This window comes from Camellia sinensis, chromosome 14, assembly GCF_055761805.1.
Source record: "Camellia sinensis isolate YWXY chromosome 14, ASM5576180v1, whole genome shotgun sequence".
Lineage (NCBI taxonomy): Eukaryota > Viridiplantae > Streptophyta > Magnoliopsida > Ericales > Theaceae > Camellia > Camellia sinensis.
This window is the reverse complement of record NC_138974.1, coordinates 116,617,428-116,635,044: the sequence shown is the minus strand read 5'-3', so window position 1 is coordinate 116,635,044 and position 17,617 is coordinate 116,617,428. Positions and strand designations below refer to the sequence as shown.

At 34.6% G+C, this 17,617-nt stretch overlaps 1 protein-coding gene across 2 annotated transcripts; it reads right to left on the bottom strand.

The window, feature by feature from the left end:
- Positions 1-12,292: 12,292 nt before the first annotated feature.
- On the bottom strand, positions 12,293-17,037 carry LOC114280423 (uncharacterized). 2 transcript variants are annotated; one of them, XM_028222792.2, is made up of 3 exons: positions 16,762-17,037; positions 14,976-15,728; positions 12,293-12,763 (listed from the first exon to the last, which is right to left on the bottom strand). In XM_028222792.2, exons 1-3 carry the CDS (start codon positions 16,773-16,775, stop codon positions 12,685-12,687), a joined length of 846 nt encoding a protein of 281 aa, XP_028078593.2. In that variant the 5' UTR covers positions 16,776-17,037; the 3' UTR covers positions 12,293-12,684. The 2 variants fall into 2 exon arrangements, with proteins under 2 accessions (XP_028078593.2, XP_082763378.1); XM_082907252.1 differs by having other exon boundaries at positions 12,572-12,806.
- Positions 17,038-17,617: the final 580 nt, after the last annotated feature.

Here is a 17,617-nt window from a genome sequence, read left to right as displayed (position 1 = left end):
TGGTGAGTTTACTACACATTTGCAAAATGTGCTTGTCCCACATTGGAAAGGCTTGAGGAATTGTTTGGGTTTATAAACCTTAACATTGGATACTTGGGATAGGCCCCAAAGGGTACCCAAGTTTGTGGAAGGGTGAGATTATGGGTGAAGTGGGCTAAACTCATTAGACCTAAAATTAAAACCACACGTGTGCGCCGTCGCCGTCCAGTCAGGCAGGTTGGGCTTGGGCGTGGTACGAGATTGGGTTGGGCTTGTCTGGTCTAATACTTATCTTATAGCGATCCCGGGTTTTCCCCTTTATGTACAGTATTCTGGACTTAGGTTCCGTGGTTGAGTGTTGTTGCATTTATTTCATTTCCGTCCTTTAATTCCTTATAGTTGAGTTATAGGATGTGTTGGGCAGGTTTGTAACAGGTTTGGTGAGTTTTGAAACAAATGGTTGCTGCTTAGGTTTTGGTGTCTTCGCTAGAGCGAGGACTTTGTCGCTCAAGCGAGCTCTTTGTTTTAGATCCTTCGCTCGAGCCAGGTTTCCTTCGCTTGAGCGAGAGTTGGTTGATGTGTCTGGTCGCTCGAGCGTGCGTCTGCGTCTGGGTTTTGACTTGAGAGTTGCAATCCTTGGCTCGAGCGAGCTTTCTTTCGCTCAAGCGAGTGAGAACTATGTTTTGGAGTTCTTCGCTCAGGCGAGCTTTTCTTCGCTTGAGCGTGCTTCTAAGTTGCAGACCTGAAGCTTCGAATTGTTGGCTCGAGCGAGGCTTTCTTCGCTCGAGCGAGGGTTTTTTATGTCTAGTCGCTCGAGCGACCAATCCTTCGCTCGAGCGAGCCTGTGTTATATCAGTAGACAGCAACGGGTAAACACTTCAACTTTTCATCTCTTTTGATTTCAAAACCCTAGATTCAGCTCTCTCTCTCTCTCTCTCTCTCTCTACACTTAACTTCTCTCTAGGGTTTCATCTGTTTTTAGTGTGTTTCAACCCTAAGTTCTTTGTAAGACAGGTAGAAGGTCGCGAGGGCTTTGTTTTAATCTGAACAATAGTGGATTTGGAGCACTTTGGTTTTTTCTCATCTACTTCTTTGGGCTTCAAATTTCGAGGTAGGGATACCCTACTCCATCTTATGAGTTTTGTCTTTAATTTTGGTCATTTTGATTAGTTGGTGATGTTGGGTAATTTTGGAAAAAGTTGGGGTTGTTGTGTAATTTATAAAAAAGGGGTTTTCAAATAATAAAACCCATATGTGTGTAAGACTTTGAGAAATGGGATTATTGTTGTATTATCGATGAAAATGAACCTTAGGGTTGATATTGTAAATTAGGGAAAAAAATGCCCTAGTTATGTGATAAATTAATTTGAATAATTAATTTGTGGGAATATGAAATTGAGTTGGAGATTATGAGATTGGAGAATTATAAAGTTGAATGGTGGAGTTGGATAATTTAATCACTCACCAATGAAATTGTTGATATTTTAGCTGTTTATGCATTTATTATTTGTTTAGAAATAACTGCTTTGGGCTATCAGTTGAGGATAGTCTTGATTGTTGTAGACATTGCATGTTGATTAGGGAAAATCGAAACTAATCATATTGAATATGTCATTGATTATGACGGTTGAAATAATACATCAAATATGTGTATTGATTGATCATTGTATATGATAATTGTTTATATACTTGGAATATGTGTATTGTGTGGGAGGAGATAGAGGATGTACTATATGGTTTGAGGGAAGATAGGGGATAGACTCTCAAACCTGTTTGGGAGGAGATAGGGGATGGACTCCATAGATACAGCAAATACGTGTATCAGATTGAAGTGTTAATACAGCAAATATGTGTATTGAATGGAAGTGATAATACAGCGAATATATGTATTATTTGAAGTATTGGAAGTGTTATAATATGAGTTGCTATCTCATTTGAATTGTAAGGTATGGAAATGTTTTAACCTGAGATATAGTCTCACTGAATGATTGGCCAAGTTCTGAGCCATGTTTATGAAATGATTGGGTTAAGTAGGGGAAAGTAGAACGTAACATGGACATGATTGTCATGGGACTGTATAGTGATATAAACTGGTTATTAAGTGGTAACCATCTATCAAATGCTCTTATTTTAGTCATTGTTTATGATTGGTTTAGAATATCCCTGCTGGGCTGTGGCTCACCCTATACGGGACATCATTTTCAGGTCTAGGTGATATGCCACCTCCAAGGACATAGCTTGGGAGGTTCTGGGAGTTGAAGACTCTTTTTGTTGTTTTGTTATCTTTTGATGTATTACATGTAAATTCAAGCCAATGGCTTAATATGTATTTGAGTTAGTACTCTCTTCTTGTAACCAAGTGTTGGCTTGGAAAGTTGTAAGCCCGTAGGGCATTTACTTTTGTTGTCAACATGTAATACTTTTGTAATAAATACTCTGATAAATGGAAAGATGTTTATTTCTCATATGTCTATGCATGTCAAAATTGTTGGGTTTTATGTATTATTTTGAGGGCGTTACATATCTTTTTAGGTCAAAAACTTTTGTAAATTATTTTTTTATTTTTAATTTTGGTTTCAAAATTCAAAATAAATTGGTTCAGAATTTTTCTTCACCCAAACAAGTCCCTTACAGGTCCATACCACCCGAATTGGTTCAAACAGGTTTCTACCTGTTGCATTCCAACTAAATCTGTCCAAACAGATTGTCTATCTGTCCGAACAGTTGCCTATCTGCTAGCACCTGTTCGAAACAACCACCTTTCTGTCTATATAAAACATGCTTCCAGCAATTCATTTGATTCAATTTTTTTCCTCAGATTTCCGTCCTTCTTTTCCTGTTCTTCCTGTGCTCTTGCATTAGTTTCTGCATTTATCTTTAGGAAGAAAAGGAGAGAGTTTACAACAGAGTTTTGGTTCGCCAGACTTAAATTTGTAGTGCTGCATATTTAGTCATTGCATCCTGGGAAGTAGATGCCGGTAAAACTTGAAGCACCGGAGCAAGGGCGAAATCTACTTTAAGAAAATTGTGTCTAACACAAGCCTCGATATTATTTTCTGTAAGCATTTAATTCGGAAAATAATTTGTATAATTATTTTATTTTGTTGTTTATTTATTTTATACATTTAATTTACACACATACACCTTTGTGGGTTCTAACAATCTTAAAGTAGATTTTTTATTTTTATTTATCTTTACGATAGACAGACAAATATTTTGTTTTGGGAAATTAAATAGCAGTAATATACTGTTTAATGATTTCTTTGATAACATAGTAGTAATATACTATTTATCATTAGAATTTTGTTACAAAATATTATTCTGTTTATTTTGTGTGTAAATTCGTTTTTTGTATAAATTTGTGATTGGTGTATTATTTTTATTTCGTCAGAATTATGACAACTAAAATTAACAGTACTGAGACTGTTATTACTCAAACTCCCACACCTGTTGTGCCAATGATGACTCCGGCAGTACTGGTAAATCATAGGGAGAAGCCAGAAAAATTCAATGGTACTGATTTGAAAAGATGGCAACAAAAGATAATCTTTTATCTTACCACATTGAATTTGGCTCGCTTCACTCATGAAAAGGCACCAGCACTAAACGAGAAAGAAACTGATCGGCAAGTGGTTGCCACAGTCGATACATGGAAACATGGTGATTTTCTGTGTCGAAACTATATTCTCAATGGGCTGGACAATACACTGTACAATGTGTACAGTGTGAAAAGCACAACTAAAGAACTGTGGGAATCTCTAGATCATAAGTGTAAGACAGAGGACGCCGGTACAAAAATATTTGTTGTCGGCCGTTTTCTAGATTTTAAAATGATGGATTCCAAGACGGTTATTAGCCAAGTTCAAAATCTCCAATTAATTCTCCATGACATACATGCGGAAGGGATGGTTCTTAGTGAATCTTTTTAAGTAACGGTAATCATTGAAAAATTGCCACAATCTTGGAAAGAAATCAAGAATTATCTGAAGCATAAGCGCAAGGAGATGAAATTGGAGGAATTGGTAGTGCGGCTCCGAATTGAGGAGGACAACCGAGGTTCCGACAAGAAGTCAAGAAACCATGTCATGTAGGCTAAAGCAAATGTTGTAGAACATGAACATGGGTCAAAGTTCAACAATAACAAGCGGAAGCATGATGGCAATGGTCCCAAATAAGGATCCACTAGTAAGATCAATAAAGGGATCAAAAACGGGTTCAACGAGAGGTTCAAAGGCAAATGTTTTATGTGCGGCAAAGATGGGCATCGCGCTAAGGATTGTCATGTTCGCAAGGACGGACGGAATTCAAGCAAAAAGATAGCACAAGCCAGCATAGCTGAGGATTTTTATCTTTCTGATGGAGTGGCAGACATCAATCTTGCTACAGTAGTCTCTGAAGCAAACTTGGTGGGCAATCCCAAGGAGTGGCGGGTGGATACTGGAGCAGCCCGCCACAACCTACAAAGTGGTGAAAAGTGGGGAACAACTTTTTATGGGAAACTCCTCCACTTCAACTGTAGAAGGATAAGGAAAGATTATGCTGAAAATGACCTCGGGGAAAGAACTCACTCTTAACAATGTACTCCATGTGCCAGAAATTCGCAAGAATTTAATTTCTGGGTCATTGTTGATCAAGAATGGGTTTAAATTAGTCTTTAAATCTGATAAAGTTGTACTCTCCAAGAATGGGATGTATGTGGGGTGAGGGTACATGAGTGATGGGCTTTTTAAGCTCAATGTAATAACTGTTGTACCTAATTTGGCTTTTAATAATAAGAAAACATCTTCTGTTTATATTGCTGAGTCTTCTTTCTTATGGCATAGTAGATTAGGATATGTTAATTTTAATTCTTTGCGTAGACTTATTGCTTTAGAATGTTTACCTAACTTAGAATTTGATCCTAATAATAAATGTGAGATTTGTGTTGAGGCAAAACCCACTAAGGCATCATTTAATAAAGTTGAAAGAAGTATTGAACCTCTAAGTTTAATTCACACAGATATCTGCGATTTAAAATTTGTTCAAACTAGAAGAGATAAGAAGTACTTTATTACTTTTATTGATGATTGCACTCGATATTGTTATGTTTACTTGTTAAGAAATAAAGACGAAGCCGTAGAAGCTTTTAGGCAATACAAATTTGAGGTTGAAAATCAACTTGGTAAAACTATTAAGACAGTGAGGGGTGATAGAGGTGGGGAATATGATGCACCATTTGAAGAATTTTATTCTGAACATGTAATCATTCACCAAATCACTGCACCCTATTCTCCTCAGTCAAATGGAGTTGCTGAGAGAAAGAATCGAACCCTTAAAGAGATGATGAATGCCATGTTGATTAGTTCAGGGTTACCTCAGAAATTGTGAAGAGAAGCAATTTTGTCTACTAACTTTATCCTTAACAGGGTACCCCACAAGAAACTCAATCAAACACCTTATGAATTTTGGAAAGATCGACGACCTACCAATAATTACCTCAAAGTGTGGAGGTGTTTAGCCAAGGTGGCAGTCCCTAGTCTCAAAACGACTAAGATATGACCAAAGACCGTTGATTGTGTGTTCATTGGATATGCTAATAATAGTAGTGCATATAGATTCTTAGTTCATAGATCTGAAAATCCAGATATACATGTAAACGCTATTATTGAGTTAAGAAATGCATCCATTTTTGAACACATTTTTCTTACCAAGGAAATTGAAGAGAAAAGTTCAAATAAAAGAACTTTTGATACTACTATGGGTAGCAGTGAAGACCACAATGATAATGAATCAGATGAACCTAGACGTAGCATGAGGGCTAAGATCTCTAAATCATTTGGTCCAGATTTTTCTGGCATGCTTGTTAGAAAATGAGCCTAAAACCTTCAAGGATGCAATGTCAAGTCCTGAAGCTCCATTGTGGAGAGAGGCTGTGAATAGTGAAATTGAATCAATATTGCAAAATCATACTTGGGAACTGGTGGATCTTCCACTAGGATGTAAACCTCTTGGATATAGGTGGATATTCAAGAGAAAAATGAAAACATATGGTTCAATAGATAAATACAAGGCTAGGCTTGTTGTTAAGGGATATAGATAGAAGGAAGGCCTTGATTATTTTGACACCCATTCACCAGTGACAAGAATAGCATCCATTCGCATGTTGATTGCGATTGCAGCTTTGTATAATCTAGAAATACATCAAATGGATGTTAAAGTTGCTTTTGTGAATGGCGAGTTAGATGAGGAAATCTATATGGAACAACCAGAAGGGTTTCAAGTTCCCGGCCTAGAGAAAAAGGTTTGTAAACTTATCAAATCCTTTTATGGATTAAAACAAGCTCTGAAACAATGGCATGAAAAATTTGATCATGCTATGCTTTCGGATGGTTTTAAGATAAACGAATGTGACAAATGCGTCTATGTTAAAAACACAGACAAATGCTATGTCATAGTTTGTCTTTATGTGGATGACATGCTCATTATTGGAAGTGATAATGACATGATCAAATCCACAAAGAAAATGTTGAACAAAAAGTTTGACATGAAAGATCTAGGAGTAGCAGATGTAATTCTAGGAATAAAAATTATTGGAACATCTGAAGGATATGCTTTATCTCAGTCTCACTATGTTGAGAAGATTCTGGAGAAATTTGGAAAGCATGACAACCATCCTGCTAAAACACCTGTTGATATTAGTCTTCATTTGTCAAAAAATACAGGTGTATGCATATCACAATTAGAGTACTCTCGAATAATCGGAAGCTTGATGTACTTAATGAATTGCACTAGGCCAGATTTAGCCTATGCTGTAAGCAAACTGAGTAAGTACACAAGTAATACAGAGTTCGATCATTGGAAAGCGATAATTAGGGTACTTAGGTATCTAAGACATACCTAGAATTATGACTTACATTATACCAAATATTCAGAAGTACTCGAGGGGTACAGCGATGCAAATTGGATATCGGATACTAAAGACTCAAAATCCACAAGTGGATATGTCTTTACCCTGGGAGGTGCTGTAGTCTCTTTGGAAATCTTCCAAGTAGATATTTATAGCTAGGTCAACAATGGAATCTAAGTTTATCGCATTAGATAAAACAGGAGAAGAAACAGAATGGCTTCGTAATTTCTTAGAAGACATTTCAATGTGGCCTAAACTTGTGCCAGCTATATGCATTCACTGTGATAGTGAAGCAGCAATAGGATGGGCACAAAATCATATGTATAACAGTAAGTCTCGACACATCTGTCAAAGACATAATACCGTCAGGCATTTGCTCTCACATGAAACAATTTCCATAAAATATATAAAATCAAAGGAGAATATTGCGGATCCATTGGCTAAAGGGCTAGCCATAGAGTAAGTGTACTATTTATTGAGCGGAATGGGATTAAAGCCTATTACTTATAAGTCGCCATAATGGCAACCCAACCTAGTTAACTAGAGATCCCAAGATCTAGGTTCAAAGGGACAACTGAATTATGGATGACTTCACATATCACTAAGGAAGTTTACTCCTACCCATTTCTATGATAAGAAGAGTGATACCTGCAGTGATAGTAGGATAAGTTTTGCTTTTAATAATTATTATAGCTTGGACATTCAAGTGGGGTATAGAAGGATACTCTTAATAAGAAATCATCTATATGAGTGTGAACTGGGCCAGTTCTGTGAGAATTGAGAAGGCTAAATTCTCTAGAGCCCTCATGAATTACCAAGCATTGTTCAGGGCCAAAATGAACACAACCGTAAGAACCAAACTGTGTCTGCGGATACACTATGTGTAGTCCATTGTCTTGGCATACACAAACAGCTGAACAGTTCAAGGCATCGCGTCCATTGGTTAACTAGTAAGTCCGATAGGCTTTCACTAGGGGAGGTTCAAAGCCAAAAACTACCTATCTCGATGTGGTGTATCAGCTTAATGTACTCTTTCTTTGTCTGCATCTTGTTGCATGTCCGTTATCGTGAATTCCATTCATGTGGAGGATTGTTGGAAAATGGCTTTTGTATAGCCTTATTTTTTGCTAACTTTGAGCATTAATTAAGGTGGGACCCAAGCGTTATTTTTGACGTTTCTAATTGGGTTCATGTTTAATGCTACGTAGTGAATAAATTTATGTATTTGGTTGCTCAAAACTTATTTCCGGATGAATGAGAATTCAACACACATTTTTGGGTTCGTGGAAATGTATTTTGGTGTGTTTACTACACATTTGTGAAATGTGCTTGTTCCACATTGGAAAGGCTTTAGGAATTGTTTGGGTTTATAAACCTTAGCATTGGATACTTGGGATGGGCACCAAGGGGTACCCAAGTTTGTGGAAGGGTAAGGCTATGGGTGAAGTGGGCTAGACCCATTGGACCCCAAATTAAAACCACACGCGCGCACTGCTGCCAAAGTTCGTTCGGTCGATCGGGCGGGCTAGGCTTAGGCGTGGGTGCATAGTGCGAGATTGGGTTGGGCTTGTCCGACCCAATACTTATCTTTTTGGGTTAAAAACTTTTGTAAATTATTTTTTGTTTTTAATTTTGGTTTCAAAATTCAAAATAAATTGGTTTAAAATTTTTCTTCACCCAAGCAAGTCCCTTACAGGTCCATACCACCCAAACTGGTTCAAAAGGTTCAAATAGGTTTCTACCCGTTACATTCCAACCGAATCTGTCCAAACAAATTGTCTATCTATCTGAACAGTTGCCTATCTGTTGGCACCTGTTCGAAACAGCCAAATTTCTATCTATATAAAGCATGCTTCTAACAATTCATTTGATTCAATTTTTTCCCTCAGATTTCCATCATTCTTTTCCCGTTCTTCCTGTGCTCTTGCATCAGTTTCTGCATTTATTTTTAGGAAGAAAAAGAGAGAGTTTACAATAGAGTTTTGGTTCGCCAGATTTAAATTTGTAGTGCTGCAAATTTAAGGAGTTGTTTGGGGTGTTCTAAATAAGTGCACTTTTGTCTTTTTGGACTAAAAAGTAGAGGAAAAAAATATGGATGTTTGGGTTAACTTTTTAAATTTTTACAAAAAAATGTGTATTAAAATATTGTATAAAATTATAAAATTACGAAATTACCCATTGCTGACACAAGCAGCAGTACTGCGCAGTGCACTTTCTCTCTCTTTTCAAATTTATTTTTTATTTTTTATTTTTTTTTGTGGCATGTGTAGCTACAAGTGTGCCACGTTTTCAAACCACTTGGGATGTGTGGTTGCACAGTTTTGTGCAGCGCCGTTTTGTTTTGTTTTTTTCAATTGACAGATTTCTCGCCAAAAAATAGGTAAATAGTATGAATTTTTTGGATTTTTTAGTGACTTTTTGGCTTTTTGAATTTTTTTAATGATGCCAAACCAGCCCTAAGTGTTAGTCGTTGCATCCTGGGAAGTAGACGCCGATAAAACTCAAAGCACCAGAGCGAGGGCAAAATCTACTTTAAGGCGATTGTGTCCAACACAAGCCTCGACATTATTTTCTGTAAGCATTTAATTCGGAAAATAATTTATATAATTATTTTCTGAATTATTTTATTTTATTGTTTATTTATTTTATACATTTAATTTACACACATACACCTTTGTAGGTTCTAACAAGATTACTGAATAATTATCCCGTATCCGACACTTTCCAATTTCAAATCTCAATGTTCAAAACAACAATTTAAATTTTCTAGGGTGTAAGCTCATTTTCAATTTCTCAACAATTATAGAGTTTATCAAGTGATTTTCACAAAACAACTATGGTTTAACCAGTTGGAAAATAGCTTTGGTATAATCTTATTTTTTGCTAACTTTGAGTATTAATTAAGGTGGGACCCAAGCGTTATTTTTAACGTTTCTAAGTGGGTTCATGTTTAATGCCGCGTAGTGAATAAATTCATGTATTTGGTTGCTCAAAACCATTTCTGGATGAATGAGAATTCAACGCACGTTTTCGGGTTACTGAAACTAGTTTTTTGGTGGGTTTCCTACACATTTGTGAAATGTGCTTGTCCCACATTGGAAATGCATGAGGTTTTGAATGGGTTTATATACCTTAGCTTGGGATACTTGGGATGGGCCCCAAAGGGTACCCAAGTTTGTGGAATGGTGAGGTTATGGGTGGAGTAGGTTAGACCTATTGGACCCAAAATTAAAACCACATAACTCGAAATTTCACACCACTTTCAAAACTTTACACTCAAATCGTAACCAAACACATAAAATAAAAAATAATTTTTTTTAAAAATTTATTTTTTATTTTAAATATAATTTTTATTATAAATATTAGTTAACCAAACAAATGTTTTACTTTTTTGATAAAAAAAAATTACATAATAAATATATAAAGTATAGAGTAAGTGGAAGGAAAAAAAATAAAATTGAATTGAATTTAAAAAAAGCAAGAGTTTGGAGATGTGAGGGATTAAACCCCATACCTCTCCTATGAAAAGGAGGAGCACTACCATTTGAGTTATCTCCCTACTTGTCTTATATTTTGGTTACAAAACAATATTATTTAAAAGCGTGGTTTCTAACCACGTTTTCTTCACAAAAACAGATTTCCTTAAAAGCGTGGTTTGTAAGCGTGTTTTGTGGCCACGCTTTTACGATTTCACAAATTTTCCACGTCAGGGCCACAAAAACGGTGAAAGCGTGATTTGTAATAGCGTTTCAGCTTATTTTGAAAAATTCGTCCAAACTAGACCTAGTTTGGGAAATAGGTTGGTATTTTAGCTTATTTTGGGAAAACCCTCCTAAAAGGAACATGAATGATAATAAAAAATATAAGAAATAATTGTGACAATATTCAGGATTCGTTTGGAAAGTGGGTTAACTTTCTGACTTTTTAATTATTTTAACCTGAGGCTAAAAAGCCTCGTTTGGAAAAGATTTTTTGACTTTTTGTGAAAGAAAAAATGTAATAATTATGAGTTAGATGTAATTTTTGTCTTATTAGACTAAAAAACCTATTTTATTTTTTTGGGACTAAAATACTCCCAAACCCAAGTCAGCCCCTCTTCCCAAACTAAGGCCTCGTTTGGGAACAGGCTAATTTAGTAACTTTTTGGCTATTTGGCTAAAATGGTAGGTAAAAAAAACTTGTATGTTTGGAATGACTTTTTGGTTAATTACGAAAAGATGTGCAAAAAGTAGAGAGAAAAAAGAATCTTTGACTTTTTGGTATGAGTTGTTGACTTTTTGACTAATTTAGTAACTTTTTGGCTAATTGACTAAAAAAAGTAAGTCCCCAAACGGGGCCTAAAAGTCAATCAACACAAGCCAAACCTGACATAAAAGTCAATAAATGCATTGCCATTCATTACCAAGTTAGTTACCATTGCAAAAGTAAACATATAAATTGAATAACTGGTAAGAAAAGAGTGTAGAATTCCTCAGCTCTAAAACCAAACTAATGAAAGTACAAAAAGTGAAAACGTTTTAGCCAATGTCACTATTAGAGGAAAGATGAACTTGAATAATGACAGAAAATAAAACATGATTGTTTAGTAAGTTTTAAGCAAAATCACCCAAATGAAATCTCAAATTCTCATAATTAAAATCAATTGCATTGAAAGATTACACAAATATTTATATATTGTTGGCTCCTATTTCCAAGATCGAAAAATTCTAAATAGGAAATACATTGATAATTTTGAATATTCTAGTCCTAATATAATTTTGAATATTCTAGTCCTAATATAAATGCTATAAATTTGAATATTCTGTAATCCTTATAAAAACGGTATAAAAAGTTCAAAAACACAAACATTTCTTTCAAGGGAATCTTCAGCAGTAAAAAAGAAAAAAATTGTTAGTGACCGGCCCGTTTAGTTAAAGAAGCGGGGACCAAAAACACCAATAATAACACCTATAAGATTTTGATTTGTTAACAGGGTGCATCATTGAAGGTCATAGGTGCTGAAGATACCCCACAACAACAAAGCATCAAGGTAGTTGTAACAATACTTCAATGCATAAACACACAACTGAACTTTTACCATCAATGCTAGATATATAATATGCAGACTCCAGTGGATGTTAATCAACATTCCTTAAAAAGTCCAGCAGCATTGCAAATGAAACATACAAGTGTTTTGATTACTTGATATCTCAAAAAATTAATCAAAAAATTCAAAAATAAAAAATAAAAAAAAATAAAAAATTGAGCAAAAAACCCTTTAGAAGAGGCAAAAGCTTATATCAAGTCTATTTCCCAAGGAACCTTAGGTACAATCCTGACTAAATCATCCTCTGATAATGCAGCCATTATTGCTTTTCAATACTAACTTGAGCAACATACAAGCATCATAAGTGACAAGTTGGCTGTCATAATCTGATTTGACCAAGATTGACAACTCTAAAGCAGTAATTTGCAATATAAGTTTCTTCCAAAGTTTTGGCAAATAATTAAACACACCAAAAAATATCTTTATACCTCAAGTAAAATATCATTAGTATAAAATAGCAACTTAAAAGGCCAAAAATGTAAAGTCAGTAATTTTTTTTTTTTTTTGGATGAATAAAGTCACCGTCCCCTTGAAAGTGCTTCAATCAACTCCTCGAATGATGACGGAAACAGCTCTATATAACGACTCCCAAGAGTCATCCTATCCTTAGCCATTGCTTCTTTTGAATCCTCCATGCCAGCAAACTCCACAAATGCTTCACCAGTTAGCTTCCCATCCCAATTAAATGTCAAGTGAATCGCATCTTCCGACAACACAAAATCTTTGAAGAAATCTAAAATGTCACCCTTGCCAGCTGTTCAGCTAAATCCTTCCCCTCATCAGAAGATTTTCGTTTACAAGAAATGTTGGATCTGACAAATGAATATATTATACCCTTTTCAGATTTATAAACTCCTAAAGGAGAAAAAATAACACATTTCATTTCATGCGTAATAGAGTAAGAGATAGGAAAATGTAAATTAATTATAGATATAAGAAACAAGTCCTTGTCAACTAAGAACCAATTCCTCAAGGGGAAACTTAGATCCTCCACTTTTAACAATGCCAAAATTATATCAGATTGTCATTCCTAATTTTTTTTCCCCTTTTTCTACATATAGTAAAATAGCCTACGATCTATTTATTCGTTTGATTCTCTTTGTTTTGGTTTCTTGGAGAATCCTTTTCTTTTACTCTATTTATGCTTTTCTCTCATCTTTTTTTTTTTTATAGTAATTGTATACTGAAACATGATACGACTTTCAACCTAAGAAGCATGGGCACAGACACACGACATAGATACGACACAGACACGCCAACAAGTTAATTTTCAAAAAATGCAGGACACGACACGCTTGAAATATATAATTTTGTATATTTATTATATGTTATATATAGATGAATATATCATTCAAAGATAATAAAAAATGCAATATGATACTAATTCCTATAAATTTATATGTATCTAAAGTTGTTTTGTTTAAACTTATAATTAGTTTCACATGTGTCTAATCAATAGACACGTGTGTTTACGAGATACACACGTGTGTTCTCGAAGTGTCCAAAGAGTGTCCGGGTGTTTAAAAAATATTAAAAAATAGGACACATTTTGAAGAGTGTTGAACACGTGTCGAAGAAATGTCCAAAGAGTGTCAGTGTCCGACACGGACACGACATGGATACATCACCTTCTTAGAAGTGTCCGTGCTTCTTAGCTTTCAACCCTTTTTTCTGTTTATTTTCATGGTTTTTCCACGTTCTTCGTTTAACTTCCGGCATTATATAGCTCTTTTATTTTATTTTGAAGTGTCCAAAGTTGTTCTTTATTTTATTTATTACCATTGCAGAACGCAACTATATATTTAATTTTATGACACATGTAAAGTTAACTTTTTCTTTTATTTATTTATTCTCTTTAGAGTTTTCAATCTATTTTAAAATCCAACTTTGTTAACTTTCACTATTGAGTTTTTCTATTGTATAATATTATATTTATATTTTACATGGAGCATTAGAGCATCTCCATTGGTGTAGTATTTCTTTGTACTATTTTTAGCACCGTAAAAGTGCACTTTATACAGATTTGCTACGAGCCGCTTCACTTGTGTGCAGTATTTATTGTGCTAAAATAGCACAAGTGTTCCAGCAATGTAGTACTTTTTGTGTTATTTGTCTTTATTTACTACCTACCGATCAACCATCACTCATTAACTATTAATTTAAGTCAAAGTTATCATATTTTTAAGTCCATAGCCATAATTATATTATCACATTTTTCTTTTTTCTAATCTAGAATTCCTCTCTTGAGTATCTCATATTTGCTCATTAAAGTTTTCTATCAAATGACAAAAACAAAAGCGCTAATCTTCTGTTACCTTCCTCTTTCTAGCCATAATTATATATATAGTTTTAAAACTTATTTTTTCATGTAAATTTCATAGGGGAGCAGTCAGCTAAAAAAATTGCGATTGAGGCTTCAAAAATCATTCAAGGAAAAGGAATTCAACCAATTACAAGAGTTACTGAAATACCAATTTTAAATGAAAAATAAACCAAGTTTTCAACTCCAGCTTCTTCGTCACTAGTTGTGGTGATTGAGTACAAGAAGAGTCAGTGAGTTGTTCACAGCAGTCAGTGATATCAATGCTTGTGGCTACAGTGACAAAGTGATCATGTTGGAATGGAATCATGATGTAATAGAATGGGTATGGATGTGGTGAATATGGTACAAGACTCCTAGTAGTGACAGCGACAGGATGTTAAAAACAGTGACAAGGACATGTGCTGGCAAAGTTATGGACAATGTGATGCAAACAGGGATGATTGTGATGCTAAATATTTGGATACAAATAAACTAAAATTTGAATACAGTCTCAGATATAAGGCATAGCTGCTCAGTAATTTTTCTTAAACAAAAGACATCTTGACGTGTAAACAAGAAATCAAAAGTTTACTACTTCCAAGTCAAACTAAAACTACTAAAGCAAAATCCAAATATCATACTAGTGCTAAACATAATATTAATAACTAATATATAATATCAAAATAATAAAATTATATAAAGAAAATTTAAAAAATAGTCACCGGCCCCTCGAAATTGCTGCATCCAACTCCTCATGCGATGAAGGGAAAAGCTCTACATAGCGATTTCCAAGTGTCTTTCTATCCTTTGCCATTGCAGCTTTTGAATCTTCTGCATTTGCAAATCCCACAAAAGCTTCCCTGGTTGACCTTCCTTCCGAATTAACCGTAATATGAATTGAGTCTACTGAAAGTACAAAATCCTTAAAGAAATCCATAATATCATCCTTGCCAGCTGAGAATGGCAATCCCCTCAATCGCAATACCCCTGTGTGTTCAGCTGAATCCTTTCCATTATCAAATGATTTTGCTCTAGAGACACTTTGGTGAGGTGAACCACCATGTGACTCTAAAACTTCATTTGCTATGGCCTTATAGTATTCCTTCCTTTTGCTTCTGAAAACCTCGACATACCTCCTGCCAATGTTCTGCCTATTCCTCTGAAGAGCAAAATTGACTTGAAGAGGATATGCCAAAACACAGTAAGCTTCCCCTGTGAACTTCCCATTCTTGTGGACAAAAAGAACATCAACTATGTCAAGACCATAGAAGAACTCTTCAATATCAGCTTCCGAGCAGTCAAATGGAAGGCCTTGAAGTCGGACAACAGGGAAAGGAGGTGGCTGGCCAATATAGAAATAAGGAGAAGGATTATACATAAAACCAGAACCAGGAGAAGTCCCATATGAAGAACCCTGATCAATCACCCGCTGCCGCTTTGGACCCATTTCATACCTATTGCCAACATCTCCATATCTACATCATACCCATAAATCCACAAAAGAAACACAAATAACAATCACTTGTCAGAACTATCTCCAAAAATCTACATTACTCTACTCTGTTACAACTCTAAAGTTTTAATTTCAAATCCTTTTCCTGAACATAGAATCAATAATAAAACTTTGTAAGTGAAATAAAATATGGGTTCTTAATATCTCAACTTAATTCGTTCTTATCAATATATATACACACACTTAATTCATAAGTTATAGACCCTGTACGAAAGTATGAATGACTCTTATTTTGAAACCTACATCAGAGCTAGAGTCAGAGTCACGGTAAAATATTTCATTTTAATCTATCTAGTGCACTTTTAAATCTAAACAAGATGCTTCATCAGAGAAAACAGAACAAAACAACCAGAGAGAGAGAGAAAATTATGGGTTATGTCTATCCTCATTAAACTCAGACAATAGTTCTTGTAAGAGATCGAATGATTCACTTTCAAGCCAACATCAAAGCCATAAGCTCAACCACTCCAATCCAATTAAAGCAACATAATCTGCTTGTATTAGCCAGGTAAGGAATATGTAAAACCAATTATTTACCCTCTTCCTAATACATCTTCAAATCAAAACTACATCAAACAAGGAAAGAATAACAAAAAGAAATCAAAGAAAGGCTTCTGGGTATATCTAACAAATTCACAATTCACAGTTCAGCCTAAAACACCTCAATGTTTCACCATGTCAAACCCGCATAAGGCTCATCCAATGCTAACCGCTCAAAAACCATTAACGCAACAGAAGCCAATCACAAACCACACAACCCATGCAAAGATTTATGCTAAACACTTGAGTTTCTCATTGCTTATAAAGGTTTGTATCAGACCAACACAAACCCCTAAGAAATAAAAGCAATTAAATTTAACAGAGAATTACAATTTTGGCTTCTGGGTATCTATAATATAACAATAAATCTTAGAAAATATGCATACACATACATAGAGAAACGCAAATATACATAAGTACATACAAATATATGTAAATCTGAGACATGAACATACCCTCTGTAGAACATTATCTCTACTACCCAGTGCCAATTGAGCTTTCCACTTTTTTCTCTTCTCTCTTTCTCTTCTGCTTGTTTGTGTCTCTCAACTCAACCTCAATCAAGTAGTAGTAGTAGCAGTAGGGTAGGGAATTAAGAACCAATATGTAATCTTAGGCCCAACGTGTGCTGCTCCGGACCAATCCATGCATGGAAGCCACGTTTTAGGGTTTGCCCGACGCCTTTGATGCATTGATGGATGGACGGATGGATGGTCCACCTTGAATTTTAAGAAGACAAAAAAAAAAAAAAAAAAATTGAAATAAAAAATTGTAAGAACATTTATTCATAAATTTCTTTTTATATATTTATATTTTATTTTATTTTATTTTATTTAAATTATTTTTATATATTTCAATAAGTTTAATGAATGATATAGTTATCAAAATATCTCTAATAATAATAGGGTGTAGTATGAATGTTCAATATTTCGTGATGTGAATATCCACACGTTAATATGAACATATACACTATCAAATATAAATGTTTATATCATTAAATTGTTAAGGATTTAAATTTTTTTTTATAATGGTGAAATTATTCATAAAATATTTTAAATATGAGAATTAAGATTTGATAGATCAAATATCTAAATACTAAAATTTCTTAAAATATAAAAATATATTATGAAGATATAAGCATTGAAAAAAAAAAAATTCCTAATAAGTTGTCCAAAATCCTACCTACTCGATGTTATGGACATTGCAAAAACTTCTCCTTAATATACTAAAATGAGAATTTCCTGTCCCTCCCATGTGGCCCTATTGTGAAGGAAAATTTGTTAGGTGTTATTATATATCCCAATTAATCAC

Excerpts from the sequence above, each read along its gene's own strand:
- LOC114280423 (XM_028222792.2), bottom strand. Across the intron at positions 12,764-14,975 it reads GCAGCAATTTCGAGGGGCCG|ATCCAACATTTCTTGTAAAC; the intron begins GTGACTATTTTT and ends TTCATTTGTCAG.